The following is an 18,579-nucleotide window of genomic DNA, read 5'->3' as shown; positions in this document are numbered from 1 at the left end:
GCTCACACTTTACAAGGAGGGGGGCAGACAGAAAGGAGCCACTTGAGGCCCCGGGACCTGAGGGGTACATGGGAGGGGACGTGTCCTGACCTGTTAGCAGGTTTTCTATGAGGGAGGAAAGGACCATTCTTGATGTGAGGAGAGGCAGCACCTCCGTGAAGCCCTGGGGGAGACCTGTGACTGAGACGGGGCTCCTGGGCCCAAACCCTGATGAAGATGCAGCTTCTGTCTTGAGCCCCTCAGGCCCCTCGCCCTGTGTTCGGCACTCACACGCTGTCTCCTTTCGGTCTCCACGCCCCAGCCAGGTGGGAATTGTTCTCCCCATTTCCTAGGTGAGCAAACTGAGACCCAGAGGGACAGTCACATGCCCGAAGCCACACAGCACGTTGGGGACGGCGCTGGGACTCACACCAACTCCTTGGACTGTGAGATGTCTCGGGGCCCCCAGTCACCTCTACTCCAGGGTCTCTAATACGCACCCCCTTGCCCCCAGGCTGCAGTTATTTTTGTCCTGAAGACACTTATACCCTGATTTGGGGACAGAAGACTTGACCGTTGCCCAAAGGAACAAGAGAGGGTAGGGGAACAGGAAGATGCTTGCTGGGGGCGCTCCTACTTAGCCCCTACCCTTCCCCAACATTCACATCTGAGCTGCCACCCCTAGTCCAGCAAAGGCCCTGGACAGGCCCTGGGAGACCAGAGGAGCCTCCAGCCCAGGCCCTTCTCAGGGCACCTCAGAGCAAGTGATAGGAGTGGGAAGGTAACAACCACCTCTGAGCAGACTTACACCCACAGTCTGCCCTGGAGAGTGGCCGCTAACCTCCTTGGGAGTCTCTGTGTACAGGAGGGAGGGGCAGTTTAAAGGGATTAGATTAGGTGCTACTGAGTGTGACAAGCGATGGAACTAGCCCAGCTCACAGTAAGGATTGCTGAACCCCAGGCCCCAGCCAGTCTGGCTACCCCATTCCTGGGCTGATGTTGCCATCTTGCGGCCAGATACTGCCATAGCAGCCCCAGGTCTGCGATTTCAGCCCCACTACAATCACTTCACTCCAAGGTCCAAGACAATTCTTGAGATCTTCTTGCCCAGTGTCAGGGGTCCATTTCACAAGCAAGGAAACAAGGTCACCCACGTAGCAGCAAAGGGTGAGTGGGAATAGTAGGAAATTTGTTGTCCAACAAGTCTGAGCAACAAGCAGACCATACAGCACCTAGAATGTTCAACTACTTTGAATTTTATCTTGGAGATAATAGGGAGCCAGAGAAGGTTCTTGAGTGGGAGTGTAACCTGATTAGATGTGCACTGTAGGACCATCACTCTGGTATCAGGATGCAGAATGGACTGAAGACAAGGCAGGAAAGCCAGTTAAGCCAGTTAACCTGCAGTGTGGAGAAAGGACTAGAAACCCCTTTCATCCTAGTGAGCCTGAACCTCAGAGAGGGAAGGTCCTGGAAAAAGCCCTAACTTTGGAGCTGGAGATTCCAGAGTTCAAATCCCAGCCCTGCCACTTACCGGCTGGGTGATGCTTTATATCTGGCAACCTTGATTTCCCCATTCGTGAAAAAAAAAAAAAGTATTGATATTAAAAAGATCACTAAGAAGTTTGAATTAGGAATCGTGTGTATATTATCATACCAAGCACCTAATGGATGATCAAAAAAAGGTAATCCAGTGGGTGAACTAAATGTGATTCTGACCCCAAACATGCAAAGGCTGCCATGCCCCCGTGGGCAGAGCTGTGCCCTCCCCAGGTCAACATACCCTGATGGTGGCCAAGCCCCCTCCCCTCCCCCTCTCCCCTCACCCCACCACGCAGCAGCTCTGAGAGGAGGGAGCCACGCTCCAGTAGCAGGAGGCCTCTGAGCATCTCCTGCCTCCTCCTGTATTAACTGCAATTACATCTGGAACAGATGGGGTGCTGGGACTTCCCCACCCCCTGCCATATTTCACAGTGCGTTGGTTCAGGAGAAAATCATGTAATTAAAAGAGGAGAAATGCAAAACAAACCCCTGAGCGGACTTTGCCATCTTCCCTCCCTTATAAATCCATTAATAAACTGTAATTACAAAGACAAACCCCTTTATTGAAACCTGGTAACCAATTCACTTAGGAGCCAAGAGACTCCCATTGTCCTCCAAGACCTGAGGAAAGAAAGAAAGAAAAAAAAATCCTGATTAGTTTAGTCCTGTTTATCTATACAAAAATTAAAAAAACAAAAATCTCGGTTACACAGTAACTTGCCGTCTGCCAAAAGACTGCAGCTGCCCTGGGGAGATGCAGTTTTCCTTCTTTCAGGGACTTGTTTATAACCTTCTGTTAATCAAACTTAAAGCAGAGAGAGCCGGGGAAATCACATGGAAGGGGGGAATGGCACGGGGACCTGGAGTAGCTGTGGGCAGAATTGAGATGAGCTAGCAGTAGGAGTTTGGGTTTGAAAGATCCCAGGATGCCAACCCCTGCCTTCCTTGGAGACTGACGGCGTGGTCCCTTAAGAGCTCATCTAACAACCCCTCCCCCTAAAGAACCACTGACCAGTCTTCTCAGACCTAGAGAATCCCATGAAGCTGGCTCCACCCATCACCCAGGGATAGGCAGAGCCCCCAAGCCTGGCCAGTCTCAGCCTTTCATCGCCCTGGCCACAGTGATTGTTCAAGGATGAGCACAGGACCCAATCAGAGCCAAGGGGACTGAATTACGGGGATGTCCACACCCTTAGAGTTGACGGGGTGTCAGCGTGGAGCTGTGGGGCCTTCTGGAGGAGAGGACCAGCCTGGGCCTGAGGCCGTCATGGTGGAAACCAGAGTCAAGAGTGGAGAGAGACGGAGGCCTGAGCCCAGCGCCGTCCCCCCAGCACCTTCAGTCACCAGATCCCATCAACTCCCTTCTCAGGCTTACGCTGCTTGGTGTGGAGTTTCTGTCACTTGCAACTGGGAGCCCTAACTCACCGATTCTGACACACGGTGCCTGTGGTCCGGTCTTCAGGTGGTTGATCACGCTGTTTCTCCCACCAGCTGCGTCTTACTCTCCCTCCTGGCATGGAATCCCTCAGGCAGGAGTGCTAGAAACAGGAAGCAGCCCTCCCCACCCACCACCCCCTGCAGAAATGCCTGTGTCCTGGGCCCACTCACCGCTCAGTTTGTTGCTTTCATGGAAAACCCTAAGGTTCAGCCCCAGAGACCCCGGGTCACCAACCCACCTCAGCTCCACCTGGACTGGGGCCTGACCAGACAGGAGGCCCAGCTGCAGCCTCAGGCCCACCTGTTCTAGCCTGTGAGCTGTGGCCTCCTCCAGCCTTCACTCTGTGGCCCTTCCCTGGCACTGGGCTCTGTGCATTCTCCGTGGTCACCACCTTCTCCAGCCCTAGGCCCTTACTCCCTACCTGGCCCCCACCAGTCCCCACCTTTGGGGTCCAACCCTGCCCCCTCTGCTCTCCGAGGTCCAGCCTCAGGCTCTTCCAAGACCAGGTCCACCCTCTGCCAGAATGAGAGCCTGCAGACTGCCTGGAGGTGGGGGAGGGGAGAGAGAGGCCACTAGGGTCTGCTGAGCACCTACTGCGTGCCCCCGGCTTGACATCCATAATCACGGCAGCAGAGCTAAGTACGGGCTGTTATTGAGAAAGCCCTCAGCATCAGATAAACTGAGGAATCAGCTCTTCCACTGACTCGGACAAGTCCCATCACATGGAACATGCATCACACTAATGCTGCCTCCTAGGGTCATTGGACGGCTTCATCGGGGCCCTCAGTGTCACCCTCAGGAGTAGTTTCTCAACTCTCCCTGCAAGTAAGGGTTTGAACCAGCCCGGGTCTCACTGCCTCACCCTGACAGGCGGCTCAGCTGCCCGCACCTGACCCAACAGGGCCAGCCTCAAGGTCACATCCCCTGCTCGGGGGTGTGACATGGATGTCTGGTCCCTGCCCATCCCAGCTGAGGCCTCTTCACAGTCTGCCTTACACTCCATCCAAGGGTTTATGGAAGAAACATGCATCTTATCGCTAATTGGGAAATCTGGTCCTTTCACCTCCTTACTTAAAACCCTTCCACAGCTTCACATCACACGGCAGACGAAGCCCCTGCCCAATCTGGTCTTGGACCTCCTTGCTGTTCCTGGCTGCTCCCTGCCACATAGAGCTGCATGCAGACCCTCGGAGGACCGCATGCATTCCTGCCTCAGGGCACTTGCATGTGCTGCTCCCTCCACGTGACATGCTCTTCTCCACCACCCCCTCCCTTCACCTTCCTCTTAAACCAGCTTCAGATCCACACTTAGGTCCACCTTCCAGGATGCCTCCCTACCTCTGCATGGCTTGATTACTGTCTGTTACAAGCCCCCTGCGGCACACCCTTGATCAAACAAACTTTCACGTATTGGGGTTTGGGGAAGTCATTCTGGCTTATCAAATATTGTACACCTGCTTTAATTATTAAAGAAAAGGGCGTGTTGATCAGAAGTAAAGGATGTCCATGTGAAAAGTAAAGATCAAATGCCTCTCTTCCTGGGACCCCAGTGCTGGTCCTCCTTCGATGTTAAGACTCCTTTCCCGGATGCCAAGGCCACGCTGACTCGCTGTGGACGTGCAGGTCTGTTTTTTTGAAACCTTGAAGGAATGTATCCCCAACTTGTTTAATGTTCTTTGTTCTAATAAGACATAAAACTGTGCTGAAAACCATGCTTCTCCAGAGCAGGTCCACAGAGTAATCTGAGAGGCTGGCTTCCGGGCTATAGTCCTCAGTTTGGCTCAAAAGAACTCTTTTCTATTTTTATTATGGATTGTTTATTGATTTTTTTTGTCGACACCCAAATTCCTCCGTCCTGTTATCACAGCCAAGCTCTCACTGCAACTTTCTGTCCAATGTCTGTCTGCCCCACCAGACTGTAAGCATTTTGTCCCTAGTGCCTGGTGTATGTTTTGGCCTTCGGTGATGCTTAATAGACGTGGAAGGAAGGAAAGAAGATAGGGAAGGAGGGAGGAATCAGACCAGAACTGTCCCTGGAGCCTCACAGCCTGACTCCCTTCCCCGCCCCCAGCCACGTGCCCCTTTGCAGCTCCCTCCCCACACACCTCACTTTCCAGATTTCCCCTGCAGATCCAGCCCTCCAGCTCCCTGCAAATCCCCCTCCGCTGTCTCCTCCAGGGAGCCCTGTGGGGCTGGCCGCACTCATGCCACGTCCTCTGTCTGTCTAGGTGATCACCACTGCGAGGAGGGTGCTGTTGTCCTTTTGCTGCTGAGGAAGCTGAGGTCAGAGGGCGAAGGAGTTTGTTCAAGGCAAGGGGGCCGTAGGGGACTCATACCAGGGCTGTGCGGCTCCAGAGACAAGGCTGCTCACCCCTCTGCTCTCACCTCCCCGTGGGAAATTTCCTGGAAACTCGAGGCCGATGCTTGGTCTCTGCCAGGCCAGACAGGCGCCCCCGGGCACTTGGCTACCTTTGTTTCTTTGAGTTCATCAAAGAAGTGTCGACAGCTTTTGATCTTTGAGGGCACACCACACACTTTTTTGGAGATTTCTCCTCATTTACTCCTTGTTTCTGGATCATCTCTCCATCTAACAGATGAAGAACTAAGGCCAGCAGCGAGGTGGGATGACTTTCCCAGGCTCACAGAGAAAGAAATACGTGAGGCTGGAACGTGAGCCCATGAACACAGGGACCTCGGTCTATTTTGTTCTCTCCTCCATCTCTAGTGCCCAGAAGAGGGTCTGGCATTGCGGTACAAACGTTTGCCATGTGACCATGTGGTGGAGCTGGCTACTGTCCCCAGGAGTCTGCAGGCTTGTATACCCTTCCCGCCGTGCCTCCTGAGCCCTGGCACTCGGGCTGGCGCTGCTCGAAGCAGAGGGAAGGCTGTCCTCATCTTGGCCTCCTGGAGGGGCCAGGGGATGGGCACCTGTTACCATGACACAGGGCGGCCGAGCTCCCTGCTGAGGAGCAGAAGGCTTACAGGGGGCTGTGGTACACCCTCTGGGGTGGCCTCCCAGCAGGTAACAGGTGTCCCAGGTGGTACAGCCACTGGACGCCAGGTGGCTGTAGTATCTCGAGGGACACCAGTACCAGATGGGAGCAAAGGAGGTGCTGAGGAACTGACAGGTGTGGGTGTCTCCCTGAGGCCAGGAAACCATCCCCCAGACGGCACCAGTGATGCCAGCTCCACTCTGGACACAAAGTGTGGGTGAGCACTGTGCTGAGTGCTTCCCATTCGCTCCTCAGTCACCCCCTGCCACCCCCCTTGGGGCGGGGCCAGTAGTTTTTTTCCAGGCACGCAGCCTGCGGGACTCAGGCGAAAGGCCCTGCCAAGTCACCAGGCAGCTGAGGAGTTAGAAGCCAGGACGTTCCAGCCACTTCCCAGAATGGAAAGCTGAGAACCAGAACACCAAGCCCACACATGGGTGGGGGAAATACAGGTAAGGGGACAGCCAAGTCAGTGTTTTTTTTGTTTTTTTTTTTTTTTGCGGTACGCGGGCCTCTCACCACTGCTGCCTCTCCCGCTGCAGAGCACAGGCTCCGGACGCGCAGGCCCAGCGGCCATGGCTCACGGGCCCAGCCGCTCTACGGCATGTGGGATCCTCCCGGACCGGGGCATGAACCCGTGTCCCCTGCATCGGCAGGCGGACTCTCAACCACTGCGCCACCAGGGAAGCCCCAAGTCAGTGCTTTTGCATTGCCTGAAACAGAAACTGACTTGACCGTGTTTAACGTTGCTGAGGTTTCCTGGGTGTCTCATGCATGGCCAGGCAGGGAGTGTAGCCAGGCCCAGGGGGACCAGGGAGTGACCCCAGGTGGTAGATTAAAGATGGCCACAAATTCCTTGTCACTCTCCCCTCAAGGAGGAGAGGTAAAGTTTATCTCCCACCCCTTGAATCTGAGCTGGGCTATAACTGCTTTGACCAACAAAATATGGTGAAAGACATGCAGTGCCAATTTGGGGCCTCAGAAGCTTCTGGAAGCCCTGAGCTGCCATGTAAGAAGTCCAGTTCCCTTGCTGGAGACCCCTGCATGGAGAAAGTAAGGTCCTGAGACTACACGGAGAGAGAGAGACAGAGACAAAGTCAGGGACCCAGTCTGGCTAGTGTCTTCACCAAGGCAGCAGTCATGTGAGCAGGACACACTCCAGCCTGGTTGGGACCCAGACCACTGCAGCCCCAGCCAACACCAGGCAGAGCAGAAGAACCACCTGGCTGAGCCTGGTCAACCATAGAATCGCACAATAACAGGTGGTTGTTTCAAGCCAGTAAGTTCGGGGGTGGTTTGTTACACAGCAATGTCACTGAAACAGCCTTGGATTGGAAAACTATCAGCACATCTGGAAGATGAGAGAGACCTCCCAGCTCCAGCACCAGCAGCCAGGTACCTAGGGTCCTCAGGTCCAAATTCCCAAAAGAGAGACACTGATTGGCCCAACTTGGGTCATGTGACCTCCTTTAACCCATCAGCTGAGTCCAAGAGGCAGGGTTACCCTGCATCCACATGGCCCTGATACCCCTCCCCCATGGAGGGGTAGGGTGGGGTAGGGGGCCAGTAGTGGGGATAATCTCAGAAGACAGGAAGTGTGGGCTGAGCAATTGCCACAGGGGCTGTGACAAGGTGCCTCTCTGGACAGCAGAAAAACCCCTCATCCAGGGCCTGGCACAGAGAAAGGACTGGATGAAAGCTGTGCGTGGTTGTGACTTTTACGTTGCTCTTATGAGGTTGTGCTGTCTTACCAACTCCCAGGTTGGCTCCTGGGTGTTGCTGGTGGTGTTATTCCACCTCCTTGAACTGCCTCTAAGGAAGATCTTTCAGGACGGTCTGAGCTTCTTATAAAAGCCTTTTACGTGCTCTCAAGTGGGAATCTAGTTCTTATGCTAAAAATGCTCCATTAAACCAGAATGGGTTCCAAAAATCAGCCAAGCTCCCCCTCTGGGAGGCGCGGGACTGAGACTCCAGAGGGGCCTGGGACAGGGTCAGCGGGACATGGGGGTCAAAGACTTTCCTTGCACTGTCCCTGAGGCAGGGGCTGCAGCTGTGTTGGGGGTGGGACCGAGGCTGCTGACGCACCAGGAAGCAACAGAGGAGACTCCAAGGGGGTGAGGGGCTGGGCAGGGGGCGGTGGGCCAGCCGAGGCTCCTCACCAACCCCACCGTGAACGCACACACGCACTCACCCCAGGGCTCCTGGTACAATCCAAACCGTCTCTCTTTTCCTCCAGCTGGTTTGAGGGTGACAGGGCGCCCTACTCAACTGAAGTCCCTTAAGAAACGGGAGAGTAGGGCTTCCCTGGTGGCGCAGGGAAGCGTCAGTGGACTCTCAAGTGGTTGAGAGTCTGCCTGCCAATGCAGGAGACACAGGTTCGTGCCCCGGTCTAGGAAGATCCCACATGCCACAAAGCGGCTGGGCCCATGAGCCACGGCCTCTGAGCCCACGCGTCCGGAGCCTGTGCTCCACAACAGGAGAGGCCACAACAGTGAGAGGCCCACATACCGCAAAAAAAAAAAACAAAAAAAAACAAGAAATGGGAGAGTATCTGTCCCATAGGCCACCATCTCCCCACTGCCTGACACAGGGCACGTGCTCTGTGTTTGCTGTCTGCATGAATAAATGAATGAACGAATGGTGGATGGCCCTATCTGGTGCCTTTTTCTTTTGATGTCTCACAGTCCTGGATTCAAGCCCTGTCTTTCCAACCGACTCACTGCCGAGCAAGTCATCTTATCACTCAGGAACTCAGCTTTTCCATCTGTAAAATGGGGACAACTCAAGTCTGTTCTGGGTAAGGTTGCTGGGAGGATGAAATGAGACCTCATCATGGAATTTGTAACTGAAAAGGCAGAACAAACATGAGCCAGGTTGGGAGCAGAGGCCCTCATCCCCGTTACCACCACTATTGCCATCCTGCGACCATCCCCATCGCCCACCACCCTCACGGTCCTTCTTCCTGTTCCCCAAATAACCACACTGCCACTGGCCCCAGTCAGTGCTTAAGTTAAGTCACATTTAATGGTTTTTTGAAGGGGAATAGAGAAATCAGAAAAGAGATTACAGCGCTCTCAGTCAAGAAAGGGTGAACTAAAAAATATGGGAATATATTAAGCTTTTGATTAAAAAAATGCAAACGCAGTTCCTCCCACACTCACCCCTGTGTTCTCACTCATGCTCTCAGACACACAGCCAGCCTCAGGCGCGCGCACACACACACACTCCCAAACATGCACACGCTCCCTGCACACGCACTCAAACACGCACTCCCCCCAGGCTCGCAGGGTGGGAGAGGGAGAGACCTGGTGCCGCCCCAGGGCCCCACCCTTCCCAAGCCCGCCTCGCTGAAATGGCAAAGCTAGACTAAACTCAGGCTCTAGGGGACACACACTGGGCTCTGTGAGCTGCACTGGGGGCAGGGAGATGGAGAGGTCGTGGGGGACAGGTAGCCTTAGACGATTCTGTTCTCCAGGATGGCCAGCCGCTTACTCACAGCTTCCAGTGGTCTGGGAGTTAAGGAGATGTGCAGGTTGGCCAGAGCAGGGCAGTGACGGGGTGGCACCCGCACTCAGGGCCCCCCTTCCAGGACTTTCTCTCACTTCCCCCTCATAGCGTGTGTTCCCCCCAATGTCAAAACTTATCCATCCACAGCCCTCAGAATGGTGCTTTCCAAAAACAAGCAAGCAGTTACAGTGAGCCCGGAAAGCCCAGCCCTGTCCAGTTGCAGGTGTAGGCCTGCTGGGTCCCCGCCTAGTTCTGCCTGAGCCAGGGGAGCTGTGAGGGCTCCAGCCCCATCTGAGTGGAGACTGGTGGGTAGTCATGTCACCGAGAGCTTGAGCAATGGAAGTCCGTGGGCACCATGTTTTCCTGAGCGTGTCCAGGACTCTGTGTGTGTCCAGTCTACAGCTCGGTTCCTGCCTTTGCTTTGGCAGGGTCAGTATCAAAGCCGGGGCCAGCCTACCTGGCCAGGATCCAGCCCGTCTTCAGCAGGAGGCAGGCAAGGAGGAGCCTGCCCCATCACACCACACAAGGGGCACGGCTTTCTCCTCTCCCTACAGGGACCTCCCCTCCCCTCCCCTCCCCTCCCCCTCCCCCTCCCCCTCCCCTCCCCCTCCCTCTCCCTGCAGCAGCCTCTGGAAAAGGATATGCTTCCTGGTCAGGGCCTGCAGCAGCCCCTCCACTTTGGTCCGGAATTTCACGATGGACTCGCAGGCACACAGGTCTTCCTCTGGGGTGGACAGAAAGTAGGGAAAGAGAAAGAGGATGGTGAGTGGTTGCCTGCCAGAAAGGCGGGTGGTCACTGCCCAAGGCCAGGACTAGGGTGTCTTGGGGGAGTGTGGGGCCTAGAAGATACGAGAAGGCAGAGAGACACGTGAAATTCTTAAGACAGAGCTCCTAGGAATGATGGAGGGGGGACGACCCCTGAATGTCTTCCTGCTCCCTCAAAGCCCTGATAAAGAACTCCAATATTAGCTTCCCCACGCTGGTCACCTACTATGCAAAGGACACTGTCATCAGGGGCCTCTAGGTCATCATGGTGACTCCTCACCCCGATTCTTTGGGGTTGAAGTCATTAACCCCATTTTACAAATGAAGAACTTGAGAAGGAAAACAACTTGCCCTATGGCCAACAGCTAGTTAGTGTCAACAAACATGCAAACCCAGGCGTGTCTGGCTCTGGAATCCATACTCTTTACCACTGGGAACCAGCTGGCAAGGTCACTGGGGAGGATCAAGGGAGGAAGCACAGTTCAAATCCTGGCTCCTCCAGTTATTAAGTGGTTCCACCCCTGTGACCTTGGCTTTCCTGTCTGTAAAATGGACATAACAATATTCCTACCAAATAGGATTAAATGATTCATATTTGGAGTGCACTGAGAAGAGTGCCACATGTGTAAGAGCATTCAATATACAGTTGCTGGTTAAAGTCTGACTGGCCAGACTTCCTCCTGATTCTGCCAACTCATGATGCCACCCCAGCTCCCATTTTCCCCACCCACCCATCCAGTCCAGGATGGTTACACACACACACACACACACACACACACACCCCTCCCAGAGCCCCACCTACTCCTCCCATCAACACAATTTCTGGCCTCACTCACCCACGCAGATCTTCTTCTGCAACTTCTTGCCAATCTGGTTGATGGTCTTGAAGTCAGCCGTGTAGAAATAGTGCTCTGCCACGGGCTCCGAGGCAATTTCCCTCAGCTCATCCTCCACAGCGTTGCCCACACCCACAGCAAACATCTTAAAGCCTGCCAAGAGGAACAAGATGAGTAGCAGTGGCCATGGGGACAGGCAGCCATAGCTGAGCCTCCCGGGGAATCCCCAGACAATCAACAGCAGACACCTCCTGGTGGCAGATGCTGGAATTGCAGGTACAGTGATTGAGGAAATCAACATCTGCTGAGCTTCTACCATATATCAGACTTGTACTGACTGTACTGGGAACTTTGCAATCTCATGTAACCCTCATAACCATCCATCTGGTGGTTATTATTATTCTCACTTAATAGGTGATAAAACTCAGGCTTGTCCCAAAGTGGGGTTGCCTGCCAACAGCTGGTATGTTCTTGGGAACATTCAACTATAAAAGTTCCAAGCCTCACCTACCAAAGGACCATTAAGCCAGCCACTTACTTTTCTGGGACCTCAGTTTTCTCATTAGTATAAAAAAGAGCTGGACAAACCAATCCCTCCTCATTCACACTGAATCTGGGTTTAGGGCACTCATCAGAACAGACATAAGATAAACTATAGTTGAGCTGTTCCATGTGTACCCCTGGCCACTGGTGATGTTCAGGGTTCAGACAGCACCTACCAAGGTCCTTGGCTTTCTTGGCAGCATCATTAATGTAGTCCTGGCTCCGACCATCAGTGAAGACAATGCCCACCTTCTGGGCACCAGGCCTGGCCCCGCTGGACACACTGAAGGAATTGTCGATGAGGTACTTGAGGGCAGCCCCAGTCATGGTGCCCTTCTCCATGTAGGACATGTTCCGCACAGCTGCCTTGATGTCCTTCTTGGTGTGGAAGCGGCCCAGTGGGAACTCCTGGCGCACAGAGCTTGAGTACTGTACCAGTCCCACTTGGGCCAGCTTGTCCGACACATCCAGCGTGTCCACAATCTGGTTGATGAACTTCTTCACCAGCTCAAAGTTCTCTGGCCGCACACTCTTGGATCCATCAATTAGGAAAACCAGGTCAGTAGCTGAACTGCCACCTCCACCGCTGCAGCCTGGGGAGGGGGGGGGAGCAGGATAGGAAGGCAGGGGAGTGATGCTCAAGTTCATAGTCATTCATCACAGCCACTAGCTGGGTACGCACCACACCCAAGATCTGTACGGAGGATCATCCCATTTGGTCCTCAAAACTTCCTCTGTGAAGCCTAGGTTCCTGGCCCCCATGTTACAGCATTGAAACCCGAAGCTCTAAAAGCTGTTAAATCACACAGCTCAGAAGTAGTGGCACCAAGATGTGAACTCAAGACTACGTAACTCCTTCCACCATATTAAACCTACCACCCACTGTGACAGAAGGAGGGACAGTAGTGAGAAGAGAACTTCTGCTGACGCCAAACTCTAGAAGGCATCTATTGCAGATTGGTCCAGAGGCCAAGTACAGAGAGGCTCAGGTGGGCTTCCTGGGGAGGGGCCAAGGCCCCATCCCCTGCCCGCCACCTTCCCCAGGCTTGCCTGTGTCCGGCCCACTGACCATTGCAGGTCTTGCCATCACTGTTCAGGGTGAAGCCCTCGCGGCAGGCGCAGGTGTAGGAGCCCGGGGAGCTGAGGCACATCTGCTCGCAGTCATGGTCGCCTGTGGCGCACAGGTCTGACACCACTGTAGGGACAAGAGGAGACTCAGAATCTCATGGTCACGGGGCCTCAGACATCTTGGCAAGGATGGTGCCTCAACACGCTCAGGGAAACTGAGGCCCCCGACTGGATGGGGTCCCAGACCCTCAGCCCAGGGCCAGAATCACTGCAGCAGTGCTGACATCCCCGGAGAACGTGATGTTGCGGATAATAAGCTAAAACTTCCCGCTAAAAATGTAGAGGCCAAAGAGGCGGGGCCTTTAATCCCCTTTGTTCACTTTTGTATGCCAAGTGTCTAGAACAACACGTGCAACAGTGAACACAGCACAAAGAAGATGCTCAACGCATACTTATTAGATACCACGTACTGAGCATTGTACTATGCATGGAATTCTCACAGTCAGATTCATACTCTTCCTAGGCCCGCCCCGTGCCAAAGACTCAACTCTCCTCTGCAAAAGACTCTGAACTTTCTCCTGCCCAATGCCCAGGCCGCTCAGACCCTTCCACATCACAGAAGACTCTGGCACCCCAATACCCCACCCCCCCACACACACCCCCACCCCCTCTACCCTCCGCTCCCCCCACACACACACACACTCCCCCCCACCCCCACCCCTGTCCAAATAGCACAGGTTTTTTTAGGCCCTCCCCTTACTGGCTTCTGGCCCCTCCTTGGTCCCTGCCAGTACTCTACCACGAAAAGGACTTCTTTTCGGTATCGCCTTTCCCCAACTCCCTTAACCCCAGGCAGGGGACAGCCCCCAGATCAGGCCGCTCTGAGCCCTGGCCCCGCCCCCGAGGTTGGCTCTGTCTCAGTCCCTGCCCCGGTATAGGGCACCTCCAGCCCAGGCCCCGCCCCCACGCTGCCGCTCTAAGCCACGCCCCTTTTCTGGCCCTGCCCAGACACCGGTACCCACCCCCACACACATCTCACTCCCCCAGCACCCCTCCCAGCCTGGTCCATTCCCCGCCCCACGCACAGCAGAAGGCCTCCTGGAACTTCTTGGACAGCTTCTCGATGACGCTGTAGCTCTCCACGTAGTCCACGTGCTCGTCCTGAGGCTCGCTGGCAATCTGCTGCAGCGTGGCCTTGTCCACACGGCCTACGCCGATGGCGAACAGCTCGATGCCACTGGCCCGGGCCCGCGCAGACACGTCCCGCACGCTGTCCTGGGGCCTCCCGTCCGTCACCACGATGACCACCTGCGATACACACGCGGGGCGTGTGTGAGGACCCGACCTCCCTCCCCGCGCTGGGTGGGCCGCTTGGCCCTCCAGTAAACCCTTAGGATGGTTGGCATAAGAGGAGGTTGACGCAGAAGGGCGAAGTGGCTAGCCCAGGTCACACAGCTAGTCGGCAGCAGGTGGATCTGGCCCCTCACCAACACCAGGGTTTGGGCCTAGGGAAAAGAACCTGGATAGTGGAGGAGGCAACAGGTTTTCCCTGACTGAGAGACGTGGCTGAGCTGTTCTCTCATCTGACTATGGGCTCTGGGTGTCTCCTCCCTCGGGCATGACCGCCTGAGGGCAGAGCCTCGTCTCCCCTGTCAAACGACGGCCTCTGACAGCCAGGCCCAACCTGCGCTCAACACCGTACAGTTCTACCCTTTGGCCACCAGAGGGAGGCAGAGGCTACGGAATGGCAGTTTTTCCTCCGGTCTGGACATTTTCTCCCGTATGCCCTGGGAAGGAGGCTGTTCCCACACTGATGACCAAGGAATGAAGGAAGATGCTGCCTTTTCTCCCTCCATTCCCCAAGATACTACCTGCCCTTTCCTAAGAGGAAAACACTTCCCCTCCCACAAGGCACCTGTGTGCTGTACCCCAGAAAGGGCAACAAGAGGGGACCCTGGCCCTCATCACCCCCTGCCAGAGCCTGCCCTGAAGTTGGGTCCTCACAGCTCTGCTGGAGTCTGAGACTCGGCATCCAGCCCCCTTAGCTGCTTTTCTCCTTCTGACCTGGGTCTGCTTCTGATTCCTGAGTTCCCACCCCTGGCCCAGATGCCCAACCCCTTGGATTGGGTCTTGGTGATCTGACAGGCCTGGGTTAGAAATGCAGCTCCATGAGGCACAACTCACCTTCCTGAGCCCCTGTTCTTTCATCTGGATAAAGGGGGTGTAGTGAGGCCCACATGAGACGATTCATGGTAAGAAGCCCGGAAGGGGCAGCATTATTTTTAATATCATTACTCTGGGGCCCCTGGGGAGCAGCCTTGCACAATCTCTTCCCCTCCAGAGGCCTAGGCTCCTGGCACTGAAAACCTAGCTCTTCGCTGTCACCTGCTGCCACGTTCCCGTGAGTCCCCACCTTGCTGATGTCCGGTGAGCTGGGGCGACCGCCCTCAGCATCGCTTAAGGCCTTGGTGATGGCGAACTGGATGGCCAGGCCCGTCATGGTGCCTGTGGACAGCGGCTGGATGCGGCGCACGGCCTGCAGCAGCATGGCCTTGGAACCGTGGGCCCGCAGCGGGAACTCCTGCTTCACGGAGCTGGCGTAGTTGACCACGCCCACGCGGGTGGCATTGGGCCCCACATCCAGTGACTCGATGACCTGGGACAGGAACACCTTCACCTTCTCAAACTCCACTGGCCGCACGCTGCGTGAGCTGTCGATGACGAACACCAGGTCTATGGGCCGGGTCCGGCAGAGGTGCCCTGGGAGGCGGCAAAGGTCAGGAGGAAGGACCAGAGACACTCAAGACAAAGGAGCAGCGCACCAGCAGCTACTTAGGTCTGGACGTGAGGCCCCAGGCAGAGTAGACCAGACATGAACCAGGCTGGCTGGGTCCTATCATCAGCGTGGGGACACTGGAGCAATCAACTTGCCAGAGGTTGCTCAGCCCGTGGGAAAGACAGAGGCTCGAATGGCGCCCTCACCTCTCTGAGCCTCAGTTTCCTTTCTGTACAATGAGCAGGTGGTCCCTTCCTTACAGGATCCTTTGAGGACAAGCAAAAAGGCACGTAGGGTGACAGCACAGGGCTGGGCATGAAGGGTGTTCAGGGGGCAGCAAAGGAGAAGACAGCCTTCATGTCTCACCGCCAACAAGGGGCAGCTCTTTCCCCTGGCTGGGCAGGAGGGCCCTGAGGGTGGGCCCTCGGGCGGGCGCGGCCTTGAAGGCCAACGCAGCACCTGTCAACATGGCCTCTTTCATCTGAGCATTAAAGCAAATCAGCAAAGCGGACCCAGTTTGCGTCGATCTGCCAGCTGGTGTCCAAGAGTAGGAGAACAGGCAGGAGTTCCTACTGGCCACCTTGGCAGCCTGACCAAGTGGGCCCCCAAGACACACCCCCAAGGAGCGATGTCTTCCCAGACAGCCTGGGAGGCAGCACCATGTGCTGGGTGGTACACAGAGCCCAAGTGAGGTAGACAGGGGTCCGAAGCCCAGCTCAGCCACTCTGTGGCCCTGGGCAGATCATTGCACCTTTGAAGCTTCACTTTTCTCATCTGTCTGGAGGGAAGAATAGGCCTAATGCCTGGTGTTATCACCGGCCTGGACCTGCAGCCTGGTGGGACTTAATACATAGGCCAGCCCCCTCTGTCCCACATTGAGTCTGAGCTGCTCCCAAACAGGGATGCAGGAAGAAGAATCAGGAAAGGCAAGGTGTACGGGACTGTCCCAGCCCCCAGCCACAGTGCCCTAGGCCCGGGTGTCAGAGGTCCTCAAGGAACCTCAGAAATCACCTTGCCGCTGGCTCCCCAGTCTCCACTAGCTGAGGCTACAAATGGGTAAACTGAGGCCCAGAGAGGGTGAGGGAACTGGCAGTGGATCAGGAGCCCAGGGGCTGAGGCTTTCTCGCTCTGTGGTCTTAGACGGGTCCTCTCCTCTCTGGCCTCTTTTTCCCCATCTGTACAGGAGGAGTTGGGCATTCTAGGATTCTGTGTCCAAGGCTGAAACTCAGTGGGGTACAGCCCATGGGGAGGCCAATCGGGAATCTGCTGGAAGGGCTGGTGGAAGGGGGAACCCCTTCTTGGCCACCCCCACGTCTGCACTTATTGGAGAGCCGTGAGCTCAGCCCTGGGCCTGGTGCAGCCCCAGATGTCAGCAGGCTCTCTGGGTAGCGTCTGCCCTTGGTGACCCAGAAGACCGAGGGCCCTGCAGTTTGCGTGGTCCCTGAGGACAGCCTGGGAGCTGCAAAGCCCAGAGAGAGGCTCAGAGAACCCCACTCATGTCCCTGGGAAGAACAGACAGGGTCACCCTGCCCTAGCCCTTGTGACTGTCACCATCTCTGTCTGCTCCTGGGTCAGCCTGCAGGCCACCCCTGCCTCCCTGCCCCTCTCCCCATCCTGGATCCCGCTTAGCCGTCTGTCTTGGTGCCCGGTGTCCCCCACCTCACATGGGCCCCCTCACCTCTGGACAGGGGCGCGAGGCCAGGTACGCGTGGGACCTGCAGCAGCAGCAGGCCGCAGAGCACGAGGCAGGGGCCACAGAGCGCCCTCATGGTTCTGGCAGCGCGGGCGGTATCGGCACAGTGGTGGGGACCGGGGGGGCCGGGTCTTATCAAGCTCACTGCCTGCCCAGACGGCCCCCCACTGACGTGGGGCGGCCCCCTTCGGGGGGCGGGGCCGGGCTGAATGGAGGTGTGTGTGCCAGGGAGGGAGGGAGCCGCCCGGCCTGGGCTCCGGAGGCCCCTCTGACCACAAGGGCTCCTTTGCTGCAGGAGCTGCAGCTGGAATCCAGGAAATCTCAGGTGGGTGGAGGGCGGCTCCTCCAGGGCGCAGAGCCTGCGCTGGCCCGAAGTCCACTCCCAGCCCAGGGAGACCTGAGCCCAGCGCCTCGCTCCCCTGCACTGCCCGCACCCTCATCCCGCAGCCACGCTTTTCTCGCCCCTACCGTTCCGACCCCAGTCTCCCCGTTGGCCTCCGCTGCCTCTCCACACACGCCCTGCTCTCCAGCCGCGCCTGGATTCTGAGCTCTCCTCAAGCCTTTGTATACGCAGGACCATCTACCCATAATGCCCTTTCCTCCCGATCACTCTCTGCCTAACCATCTTGCAAGGTCATATCGGGGCGAACATGTACCCGAGCCCCTAGTATGTGGGGGGCAGTAGGGAAGGTGGTTGAAAGCTCAGACTTAGGACCCAGGTGACCTGGGTTGGCTTCGTACTGCCAACTGTGTGACTGTAGGCAGGTTACTTCACCTCTCTGTGCCTCAGATTCCTCATCTGGAAACACCGGGAGGGGTTGATTGGAAGAGCAGACTTATATGAACCATCTCACTGAATTCTCTTGCCAGCCCTGTGAGGCAACCGATATTATTACTCCCACTTCCCAGGTGAGGAACTGAAAAACAGTTTTGAAGTAACTTGTCTAAAGTGCTGCTCAGTGTCAGTGCCAGGAAAGTTCCCCAAACCAGTATTCTCAGCCACCCTGCTTGCACGGGTAAAGCTCAGTGGAGGGGCCTTCTCCATGCCCACCTCTCCCGTGGCTCCCCTGGGGTTAGGACCCCCTCCCTGTGCTTCCGTGCCTTGACCATTTCATCCATGAGTGGGTAAAGTGTCTGATTGATTCATCTCTGCGTCTGGGACCAGCCCAGGGTCTGCACAGAGGAGGCAAAAATAAGGCTTGTAAGTAAAGGAGTATAATCAGGAAGGGTCCCCACCATTGCATCTGGGTCCAGTAGTTGATGGGATCGAGCAGAGAGAGCATGGGCTTGGCCATCTGAGAGAACCACGTTCAAATGCACTTCTGCTGCTCACCAGCTGGGTGACCTGGAGCTGGTGACTTAGCCTCTCTGAGCCTCAGCTTGTTGCCGTACAAGATGATAAGGGAATGGTAGCTCTTGTCTTGCCTGCCTCACTGGAACCA

The 18,579-nt window shown here is 56.0% G+C and overlaps 1 protein-coding gene across 1 annotated transcript; it reads right to left on the bottom strand.

Moving 5' to 3' along the window:
* Positions 1–9,403: 9,403 nt before the first annotated feature.
* MATN1 (matrilin 1) lies at positions 9,404–17,213 on the bottom strand. Its single transcript, XM_060142731.1, has 8 exons — positions 17,123–17,213; positions 15,082–15,428; positions 13,754–13,976; positions 12,670–12,795; positions 11,777–12,193; positions 11,058–11,210; positions 10,100–10,180; positions 9,404–9,453 (listed from the first exon to the last, which is right to left on the bottom strand). Exons 1-8 carry the CDS (start codon positions 17,211–17,213, stop codon positions 9,404–9,406), a joined length of 1,488 nt encoding a protein of 495 aa, XP_059998714.1.
* Between the last annotated feature and the right edge of the window lie 1,366 nt (positions 17,214–18,579).

The sequence above is a fragment of the Lagenorhynchus albirostris genome, chromosome 2 (genome assembly GCF_949774975.1).
Source record: "Lagenorhynchus albirostris chromosome 2, mLagAlb1.1, whole genome shotgun sequence".
NCBI classification, from domain to species: domain Eukaryota; kingdom Metazoa; phylum Chordata; class Mammalia; order Artiodactyla; family Delphinidae; genus Lagenorhynchus; species Lagenorhynchus albirostris.
Note: the sequence above shows the minus strand (reverse complement) of the source record. Positions and strands in the feature narration are given on the sequence as shown.

Coding starts and splice junctions, on each gene's coding strand:
- MATN1 (XM_060142731.1), bottom strand. CDS start 17,213: ATGAGGGCGCTCTGTGGCCCCTGCCTCGTGCTCTGCGGCCTGCTGCTG. Junction 13,977..15,081: donor GCTCACCGGACATCAGCAAG/GTGGGGACTCAC, acceptor TGTGTATCGCAG/GTGGTCATCGTGGTGACGGA. Junction 9,454..10,099: donor GCAGGCCCTGACCAGGAAGC/ATATCCTTTTCC, acceptor CTCCCAGACCAC/TGGAAGCTGTGAGTAAGCGG.